Raw genomic sequence first — 11148 nt, 5'->3', positions numbered from 1 at the left:
GAGGCATCACACACTGCATGGTGTATTGAGTCTGGATGTATGAGGCATCTCACATTGCAAGGTGTATTGAGGCTGGATGTATGAGGCATCTCACACTGCGAGGTGTATTGAGGCTTGATGTATGAGGCATCTCACACTGCAAGGTGTATTGAGGCTAGATGTATGAGGCATCTAGCGCTGCATGACCTATCAAGGCTGGATGTATGAGGCATCTCACACTGCATGGTGTATAGAGGGTGGATGTATGAGGCATCTAGTACTGCAAGGTGAATTGAGGTTAGATGTATGAGGCATCTCACACTGCATGGGGGTGTTGAGGTTGGATGTATGAGTCATCTCACACTTCATGGTGTATTGAGGCTGGCTGGATGTATGAGGCATCTTACACTGCATGGTGTATTGAGGCATCTCACACTCCAAGGTGTATTGAGGCTAGATGTATAAGGCATCTTACACTGTAAGGTGTATTGAGTCTAGATCTATGAGGCATCTCACACAGGAAGGTGTATTGAGGCTAGATCTATGAGGCATCTCACACTGCAAGGTGTATTGAGGCTAGATGTATGAGGTATCTCGCGCTGCATTGTGAATTGAGACTGGATGTATGAGGCATCTCGTGCTGCATGGGGTGTTGAGGCTGGATGTATGAGGCATCTTACACTGCATGGTGTATTGAGACTGGATGTATAAGGCATCTCGCACTGCAAGGTGAATTGAGGCTAGATGTATGAGGCATCTAACACTGCATGGTGTATTGAGGTTGGATGTATGAGGCATCTCACACTGCATGGTGTATTGAGGCTGGATGTATGAGGCATCTCACACTGCATGGTGTATTGAGGATAGATCTATGAGGCACCTCACACTGCAAGGTTTATTGAGGTTGGATGTATGAGGCATCTCACACTGCATGGTGTATTGAGGCTGGATGCAGTGCCGTTTCTAGCGGCGGGCGAGCCGTGCAACCGCACGGGGCGCCCGCCGCGGCACTTTGTGACTACTCATCTCCTCCCTCTCTCTTCCCCCCGAGCGCTCCTGCTCGGGGGGGCGGGGCTTCGCGGAATGACGCGTTTGGGAGAAGAGAGAGGGAGGAGAGGACTGGAGATAACCATCGACGGAGGAGGCGGCCGGCGCGCGGGACCCGAAGAGCGGCAAGTTGTAAGTATTCTCTCTCTCCCCCTCCCTCCCTACCTCCTCCCACTTGACACCTGCCGCACTGTGTAAAATGGGAATACCTGCCGCACTGTGTAAAATGGGGGCACCTGCCTGCGTACTGTGTAAAATGGGGACACCTGCCTGCGTACTGTGTAAAATGGGGACACCTGCCTGCGTACTGCGTAAAATGGGGATATCTGCCTGCGTACTGTGTAAAATGGGGATATCTGCCTGCGTACTGTGTAAAATGGGGACACCTGCCTGCCGCACTTTGTTAAATGGGGACACCTGCCTACCGCACTGTGTAAAATGGGGACACCTGCCTGCCGCGCTGTGTAATATGGGGACACTTGCCTGGTGTAATGTGTAAAAAGGGGACTTTTTTATTTTTTCCCCCTGTGGTGGGTGTGATATCAGACGAGGCCACGCCCACTGTATGGAGACCACGCCCACTTTAATCAGGCCACACAGCCTTGTCAGGAGCGCGCGCGCCTTTGGCGCGCATGCTTTTTTTTCTGGCTATATGGGGGGGGGACGCATTTTTTTTTTATAGCAATGGGGGGGGGGGGGGGGGGGCGCATTTTGAAATCTCGCACTGGGAGCCAAATTGTCTAGAAATGGCCCTGGCTGGATGTATGAGGCATCTCGCGCAGCATGACATATTGAGGCTAGATGTATGAGGCATCTCACGCTGCATGGTGTATTGAGGCTGGATGTATGAGGCATCTCGCGCAGCATGACATATTGAGGCTAGATGTATGAGGCATCTCACGCTGCATGGTGCCTCATGTACCTCACTTGTGTACAATTCTGGTTATATTACTCCAGTCCTCCTCCTCAGTATCACAATGTACTTATTTCCACCATTGGATCCTTTACAGCCAGTAGTTTGTACACCTGAGTAAAAGCAGGAGGTAAGTGTAACATGTGCGCTGTCAGGGTCCCCACCTGGGGAGCACATACACACTCCACACAGACAGGGGATCTGTACACATCATACACACAGGACAGCATCAGGAGGGGGTAGGCGCCATGTTGCTGGCTCCCTATGTGCGCCGCCATCTTGGCTTAGTCTGTGTGAGCGGCAGATAATGATGTATACAGTGACCGCAGGGCGGGAGGCAGAGGAGGGCGGGGACTGTGATGCGGCCTATGGGAGGGAGAGTGGGCGGGGCAGCGAGCTATGTGCGGGAGACTGAGAATGGGTGACGGGTACGTTCGACTAGTGGCGGGAGACTGGGGCGGGGCTGGCTGAGTGACGGGTTATTGCTGCCTATGGGCGGCATAGTGGGCGGGGCTGTGGCCTATGGAAAGAAAAGTAGCCGGGTCTGAGTGACGGGAGCTTCGGCCTATGAACGGTAGAAGGGGCGGGGATAAATGATGAGTGATAGGAATCTACGGCCTTTGGCGAGAGAGTGGGTCCGTGGTTGCTGAGTTACTGCGGCTGTCCCTACCCATAATCCCATGCGCTATGCAGACTGTGTCCCGGAAATACTGCCCCGCCCACTTCCGGTACAGCTCCGCCCCCGTTTTCATCTGCCGCCGCCTCCTGCTCCAGGTAATGCCCCCCTCACCTGCTACCCCCTGCCAGTCACCCATAGTCCCCCCATCTGCTGCCCCCTGCCTGTCTCCCATACCCCCCTCCCCTGCTGCCTCCCATACCCCCCTACACTGCTGCCCCCTGCCTGCCTCCCATACCCCTCCTTCCCTGCTGCACCCTGCCTGCCTCCCATACCCCTCTACCCTGTTGCCCCCTGCCTGCCTCCCATACCTCTCCTTCCCTGTTGCCCCCTGCCTGCCTCCCATACCCCCCTACACTGCTGCTCCCAGCCTGCCTCCCATACCCCTCCTTCCCTGCTGCACCCTGCCTGCCTCCCATACCCCTCTACCCTGTTGCCCCCTGCCTGCCTCCCATACCTCTCCTTCCCTGTTGCCCCCTGCCTGCCTCCCATACCCCCCTACACTGCTGCTCCCAGCCTGCCTCCCATACCCCCCTTCCCTGCTGCCCCTGCCTGCCTCCCATACCCCTCCTTCCCTGCTGCCCCCTGCCTGCCTCCCATACCCCCCAACACTGCTGCTCCCAGCCTGCCTCCCATACCCCCCTTCCCTGCTGCCCCCTGCCTGCCTCCCATAACCCTCCTTCCCTGCTGCTCCCTGCCTGCCTCCTATACCCTCCTACTCTGCTGCCACCTGCCTGCCTCCCATACCCCTCCTTCCCTGCTGCCCCCTGCCTGCCTCCCATACCCCCCTACACTGCTGGCCCCTGCCTTCCTCCCATACCCCTCCTTCCCTGCAGCCCCCTGCCTGCCTCCCATACCCCCCTACACTGCTGCTCCCAGCCTGCCTCCCATACCCCCCTTCCCTGCTGCCCCCTGCCTGCCTCCCATACCCCTCCTTCCCTGCTGCCCCCTGCCTGCCTCCCATACCCCTCCTTCCCTGCTGCCCCCTGCCTGCCTCCCATACCCCCCTACACTGCTGCTCCCAGCCTGCCTCCCATACCCCTCTCCCCTGCTGCCCCCTGCCTGCCTCCCATACCCCTCCTTCCCTGTTGCCCCCTGCCTGCCTCCCATACCCCCCTACACTGCTGCTCCCAGCCTGCCTCCCATACCCCCCTTCCCTGCTGCCCCCTGCCTGCCTCCCATAACCCTCCTTCCCTGCTGCTCCCTGCCTGCCTCCCATACCCCCCTACACTGCTGCCCCCTGCCTTCCTCCCATACCCCTCCTTCCCTGCTGCCCCCTGCCTGCCTCCCATACCCCCCTACACTGCTGCCCCCTGCCTGCCTCCAATACCCCCCTACACTGCTGCCCCCTGTCTGCCTCCCATACCCCTCCTTCCCTGCTGCCCCCTGCCTGCCTCCCATACCCCCCTTCACTGCTGCCCCCTGCCTGCCTCCCATACCTCCCTACACTGCTGCCCCCTGCCTGCCTCCCATACCCCTCTCCCCTGCTGCCCCCTGCCTGCCTCCCATACCCCTCCTTCCCTGCTGCCCCCTGCCTGCCTCCCATACCCCCCAACACTGCTGCTCCCAGCCTGCCTCCCATACCCCCCTTCCCTGCTGCCCCCTGCCTGCCTCCCATAACCCTCCTTCCCTGCTGCTCCCTGCCTGCCTCCTATACCCTCCTACTCTGCTGCCACCTGCCTGCCTCCCATACCCCTCCTTCCCTGCTGCCCCCTGCCTGCCTCCCATACCCCCCTACACTGCTGCCTCCTGCCTGCCTCCCATACCTCTCCTTCCCTGCTGCCCCCTGCCTGCCTCCCATACCCCCCTACACTGCTGCTCCCAGCCTGCCTCCCATACCCCCCTTCCCTGCTGCCCCCTGCCTGCCTCCCATAACCCTCCTTCCCTGCTGCTCCCTGCCTGCCTCCCATACCCACCTACACTGCTGCCCCCTGCCTTCCCATACCCCTCCTTCCCTGCTGCCCCCTGCCTACCATACCCCCCTACACTGCTGCCCCCTGCCTGCCTCCAATACCCCCCTACACAGCTACCCCCTGCCTGCCTCCCATACCCCTCCTTCCCTGCTGCCCCCTGCCTGCCTCCCACACCCCCTACACTGCTGCCCCCTGCCTGCCTCCCATACCCCCCTACACTGCTGCCCCCTGCCTGCCTCCCATACCCCTCCTTCCCTGCTGCCCCCTGCCTGCCTCCCATACCCCTCCTTCCCTGCTGCCCCCTGCCTGCCTCCTATACCCCTCTCCCCTGCTGTCCCCCTGCCTGCCTCCCATAGCCCCCCTTCCCTGCTGCCCCCTGCCTGCCTCCCATACCCCCCTTCACTGCTGCCCCCTGCCTCCCTCCCATACCCCTCCTTCCCTGCTGCCCCCTGCCTGCCTCACATACCCCCCTACACTTCTGCTCCCTGCCTGCCTCCCATACCCCCTACACTGCTGCCCCCTGCCTGCCTCCCATACCCCTCTCCCCTGCCTGCCTCCCATACCCCTCCTTCCCTGCTGCCCCCTGCCTGCCTCCCATACTCCTCCTTCCCTGCTGCTCCCTGCCTGCCTCCCATACCCCTCCTTCCCTGCTGCCCCCTGCCTGTCTCCTATACCCCTCTCCCCTGCTGTCCCCCTGCCTGCCTCCCATAGCCCCCCTTCCCTGCTGCCCCCTGCCTGCCTCCCATACCCCCCTTCACTGCTGCCCCCTGCCTGCCTCCCATACCCCTCCTTCCCTGCTGCCCCCTGCCTGCCTCCCATATCCCTCCTTCCCTGCTGCCCCCTGCCTGCCTCCCATATCCCTGCTGCCCCCTGCCTGCCTCACATACCCCCCTACACTGCTGCTCCCTGCCTGCCTCCCATACCCCCCTACACTGCTGCCCCCTGCCTGCCTCCCATACCCCTCTCCCCTGCCTGCCTCCCATACCCCTCCTTCCCTGCTGCCCCCTGCCTGCCTCCCATACCCCTCCTCTCCTCCCATCCCCTGTATTCTGCTCACCTCACTTCACGAATAAAAGAAACGTACTGGTGCCTCAGCCCATGGTGGCCAGTACCATGGCTCTCCAAACTTCCATTGAAAGTATAGGAAAAGGGGTGTGACCACGCCCCCTTTACCTGTGACCACGCCCCTTTTACCTGTGGCCATTCCCACTTTCTCTGACGTCCTAGTGGATGCTGGGGACTCCGTAAGGACCATGGGGAATAGACAGCTCCGCAGGAGACTGGGCACATCTAAAGAAAGCTTTAGGACTACCTGGTGTGCACTGGCTCCTCCCTCTATGCCCCTCCTCCAAGCCTCAGTTAGATTTCTGTGCCCGGCTGAGCTGGTTGCACACTAGGGGCTCTCCTGAGCTCCTAGAAGAAAGTATAGTTTAGGTTTTTTATTTTCAGTGAGATCTGCTGGCAACAGGCTCACTGCAACGAGGGACTAAGGGGAGAAGAAGCGAACCTACCTAACTGGTGGTAGCTTGGGCTTCTTAGGCTACTGGACACCATTAGCTCCAGAGGGATCGAACACAGGACCCGACCTCGTCGTCCGTTCCCGGAGCCGCGCCGCCGTCCCCTTTACAGAGCCAGAAACAAGAAGGTGGTCCGGAAAATCGGCGGCTGAAGACTTCTGTCTTCTCCAAGGTAGCGCACAGCACTGCAGCTGTGCGCCATTGCTCCTCATGCACACCACACACTGCGGTCACTGATGGGTGCAGGGCGCTGGGGGGGGGCGCCCTGAGCAGCAATAATATACACCTTGGCTGGCAAACTGGCACCATATATAGCCCCAGAGGCTATATAGGTGTATATTAACCCCTGCCAGAAACAATAAAATAGCGGGAGAAAGCCCGCCAAAAAAGGGGCGGAGCCAACTCCCTCAGCACACTGGCGCCATTATTCCCTCACAGTTCCGCTGGAAGGAAGCTCCCTGGCTCTCCCCTGCAGTCCTGCACTACAGAGAGGGTAAAAAAGAGAGGGGGGGCACAATTTAGGCGCAGTATATATATATATATATATATATATATATATATATATAGGCAGCTATAGGGGAAAACACTCTGTATAGTGATATCCCTGTGTTATATAGCGCCCTGGTGTGTGCTGGCATACTCTCCCTCTGTCTCCCCAAAGGGCTTTGTGGGGTCCTGTCCTCTGTAAGAGCATTCCCTGTGTGTCTGCTGTGTGTCGGTACTGCTGTGTCGACATGTATGATGAGGATAATGATGTGGAGGCGGAGCAAATGCCTGTGAATGTGATGTCACCCCCTGCGGGGTCGACACCAGTGTGGATGGACTTATGGAAGGAATTACGTGACAGTGTCGGCTCCTTACATAAAAGGTTTGACGACATAGGACAGCCGGCTACTCAGCTTGTGCCTGTCCAAGCGTCTCAAATGTCATCAGGGGCTGTAAAACGCCCGCTACCTCAGATGACAGATACAGATGTCGACACGGATACCGACTCCAGTGTCGACGATGATGAGACGAGTGTACCCTCCAATGGATCCACCCGTTATATGATTGAGGCTATGAAAAATGTATTACACATTTCTGATGATACCCCAGGTACCACAAAAAAGGGTATTATGTTTGGTGAGAAAAAACTACCAGTAGTTTTTCCTGCATCTGAGGAATTAAATGAGGTGTGTGAGGAAGCGTGGACTTCCCCCGATAAGAAATTGATAATTTCAAAACGATTATTGGCAGCGTACCCTTTCCCGTTAGAGGATAGGTCACGCTGGGAAACACCCCCTAGGGTAGATAAAGCGCTGACACGCTTATCAAAGAAGGTGGCACTACCGTCTCCGGATACGGCCGCCCTAAAAGAACCTGCTGATAGAAAGCAGGAAAGTACCCTAAAAGCTATATACACACACACGGGCATTATATTGAGACCCGCTATTGCATCAACTTGGATGTGCAGTGCTGCTGCTGCGTGGTCAGATTCCCTGTCGGAAAACATTGATACCATGGATAGGGACAATATTTTGCTAACTATTGACCATATAAAAGACGCGGTCTTATACATGCGTGATGCACAGAGGGATATTTGCCGGCTGGCATCAAAAATAAGCGCTATGTCCATTGCCGCCAGACGGGTGTTATGGACTAGGCAATGGTCAGGTGATGCCGACTCCAAGCGGCACATGGAAGTTTTACCCTATAAAGGGGTGGAACTTTTTGGGGAAGGTCTTTCAGACCTCGTTTCCACAGCTACTGCTGGGAAATCGACCTTTTTGCCACAGGCTACCCCACAGCAAAAGAAAGCACCGTATTATCAAGTACAGTCCTTTCGGCCCCAGAAAATTAAGCGGGCTAGAGGCTCATCCTTTCTGCCGAGGGGCAGAGGAAGGGGGAAAAAGCTGCAGCACACAGCTAGTTCCCAGGAGCAGAAGTCCTCCCCTGCGTCCGGTAAGTCCACAGCATGACGCTGGGGCTGCTCAGGCGGATCGGGAACGGTGGGGGCACGTCTCAGGTTTTTCAGCACACAGTGGGCTCTCTCACAAGTGGATCCCTGGGTCCTTCAAGTAGTATCTCAGGGGTACAGGCTGGAATTCGAGACGTCTCCCCCCGCCGTTTCCTAAAATCTGCCTTGCCGGCAACTCCCTTTGCCAGGGAGGCAGTGTTGGTGGCTATTCAAAAACTGTATTCACAAAAAGTGATTGTCAAGGTACCCCTCCTTCAGCAAGGAAAGGGTTACTACTCCACAATGTTTGTGGTACCGAAACCGGACGGTTCGGTGAGACCCATCTTAAATTTAAAAGCCTTGAACACTTATATCAAAAGGTTCAAGTTCAAGATGGAATCGCTCAGGGCGGTTATTGCGAGCCTGGAGGAGGGGGATTACATGGTATCCCTGGACATCAAGGATGCGTACCTGCATGTCCCCATTTACCCTCCGCACCAGGAGTACCTCAGATTTGTGGTACAGGACTGTCACTATCAGTTCCAGACGCTGCCGTTTGGGTTATCCACGGCACCGAGGGTCTTTACCAAGGTAATGGCCGAAATGATGATACTCCTTCGCAAGAAGGGAGTTTTAATTATCCCGTACTTGGACGATCTCCTGATAAAGGCGAGGTCCAAAGAACAGTTGATAGTGGGGGTGGCACTTTCTCAGGAAGTGCTACAACAGCACGGCTGGATTCTAAACATTCCAAAGTCACAGCTGGTCCCGACGACACGTCTTCTGTTCCTGGGAATGATTCTGGACACAGACCATAAGAAAGTGTTTCTTCCACTGGAAAAAGCCGAGGAATTGTCATCTCTGGTCAGAGACATCCTAAAACCAGGAAAAGTGTCGGTACATCAATGCACACGAGTCCTGGGAAAAATGGTAGCTTCGTACGAAGCAATTCCATTCGGAAGGTTCCACGCAAGGACGTTCCAGTGTGACCTGTTGGACAAATGGTCCGGGTCCCATCTCCAGATGCAACAGCGGATAACCCTATCGGCCAGAACCAGGGTGTCGCTGCTGTGGTGGCTGCAGAGGGCTCATCTACTAGAGGGCCGCAGATTCGGAATACAGGACTGGGTCCTGGTGACCACGGATGCCAGCCTTCGGGGCTGGGGGGCAGTCACAAAGGGAAGAAATTTCCAAGGACTGTGGTCAAATCAGGAGATTTCTCTTCACATAAATATCCTGGAGCTAAGGGCCATTTACAATGCCCTAAGCCAGGCAAGACCCCTGCTTCAAAACCAGCCGGTACTGATCCAGTCAGACAACATCACGGCGGTCGCCCATGTAAACAGACAGGGCGGCACGAGAAGCAGGATGGCGATGGCAGAAGCCACAAGGATTCTCAGATGGGCAGAGAATCATGTGTTAGCACTGACGGCAGTGTTCATTCCGGGAGTGGACAACTGGGAAGCAGACTTCCTCAGCAGGCACGACCTCCACCCGGGAGAATGGGGACTTCATCCAGAAGTCTTCCAAATGCTGGTCAACCGGTGGGAAAAACCACAGGTAGACATGATGGCGTCCCGCCTAAACAAGAAGTTGAAAAGATATTGCGCCCGGTCAAGAGACCCTCAGGCGATAGCGGTGGACGCTCTAGTGACACCATGGGTGTACCAGTCGGTTTATGTGTTTCCTCCTCTACCTCTCATACCCAAGGTACTGAGAATAATAAGAAGGCGAGGAGTGAAAACCATACTCGTGGTTCCGGATTGGCCAAGAAGAGCTTGGTACCCGGAACTTCAGGAGATGCTTACAGAGGACCCTTGGCCTCTGCCGCTCAGACAAGACCTGCTGCAGCAGGGACCCTGTCTGTTCCAAGACTTACCGCGGCTGCGTTTGACGGCATGGCGGTTGAACACCGGATCCTGAAGGAAAAGGGTATTCCGGAGGAAGTCATCCCTACCCTGATCAAAGCCAGGAAGGATGTCACCGCAAGACATTATCACCGCATTTGGCGAAAATATGTTGCTTGGTGTGAGGCCATGAAGGCCCCGACGGAGGAATTTCAACTGGGTCGATTCCTGCACTTCCTGCAAGCAGGGGTGACGTTGGGCCTCAAATTGGGGTCCATAAAGGTCCAGATTTCGGCTCTGTCGATTTTCTTCAAAAAAGAACTGGCTTCACTGCCCGAAGTTCAGACTTTTGTCAAAGGAGTACTGCATATTCAGCCTCCTTTTGTGCCCCCTGTGGCACCTTGGGATCTCAATGTGGTTTTGGCACTCCTGAAATCACATTGGTTCGAACCACTTAAGACTGTGGATTTAAAATATCTCACGTGGAAAGTGGTCATGCTGTTGGCCCTGGCGTCGGCCAGGCGGGTTTCAGAATTGGCGGCTTTGTCTTGTAAAAGCCCTTATCTGATTTTCCATATGGATAGGGCAGAATTGAGGACTCGTCCTCAGTTTCTCCCAAAGGTGGTCTCAGCTTTTCACTTGAACCAACCTATTGTGGTGCCTGCGGCTACTAGGGACTTGGAGGATTCCAAGTTGCTGGACGTAGTCAGGGCCCTAAAAATTTATATTTCCAGGACGGCTGGAGTCAGAAAGACTGACTCGCTGTTTATCCTGTATGCACCCACCAAGCTGGGTGCTCCTGCTTCTAAGCAGTCTATTGCACGCTGGATTTGTAGCACTATTCAGCTGGCGCATTCTGCGGTAGGCTTACCGCAGCCTAAATCTGTAAAAGCCCATTCCACACGGAAGGTGGGCTCATCTTGGGCGGCTGCCCGAGGGGTCTCGGCTTTACAACTTTGCCGAGCAGCTACTTGGTCGGGGGCAAACACGTTTGCAAAATTCTACAAATTTGATACCCTGGCTGAGGAGGACCTGGAATTCTCTCATTCGGTGCTGCAGAGTCATCCGCACTCTCCCGCCCGTTTGGGAGCTTTGGTATAATCCCCATGGTCCTTACGGAGTCCCCAGCATCCACTAGGACGTCAGAGAAAATAAGAATTTACTCACCGGTAATTCTATTTCTCGTAGTCCGTAGTGGATGCTGGGCGCCCATCCCAAGTGCGGATTGTCTGCAATACCTGTACATAGTTATTGTTACAAATATCGGGTTTTGTTGTGAGCCATCTCTTCAGAGGCTTCATTTGTTATCATACTGTTAAC

The 11148-nt window shown here is 55.9% G+C and overlaps 1 protein-coding gene across 1 annotated transcript in view; it reads left to right on the top strand.

The window, feature by feature from the left end:
* Positions 1–2478: 2478 nt before the first annotated feature.
* The window catches only part of LOC134984188 (zinc finger protein 585A-like), a 199702-nt gene continuing 191032 nt past the window's right edge, over positions 2479–11148 (top strand). The window contains exon 1 of the mRNA XM_063949815.1: positions 2479–2713. Within this exon, the coding sequence (XP_063805885.1) occupies positions 2627–2713 (87 nt within the window). The 5' untranslated portion in view covers positions 2479–2626. The remainder of the gene's footprint in view (positions 2714–11148) is intronic.

The sequence above is a fragment of the Pseudophryne corroboree genome (genome assembly GCF_028390025.1).
Source record: "Pseudophryne corroboree isolate aPseCor3 chromosome 3 unlocalized genomic scaffold, aPseCor3.hap2 SUPER_3_unloc_4, whole genome shotgun sequence".
Lineage (NCBI taxonomy): Eukaryota > Metazoa > Chordata > Amphibia > Anura > Myobatrachidae > Pseudophryne > Pseudophryne corroboree.
The sequence above is the reverse complement of the archived record's forward strand: the minus strand, read 5'-3'. Positions and strand labels throughout refer to the sequence as shown.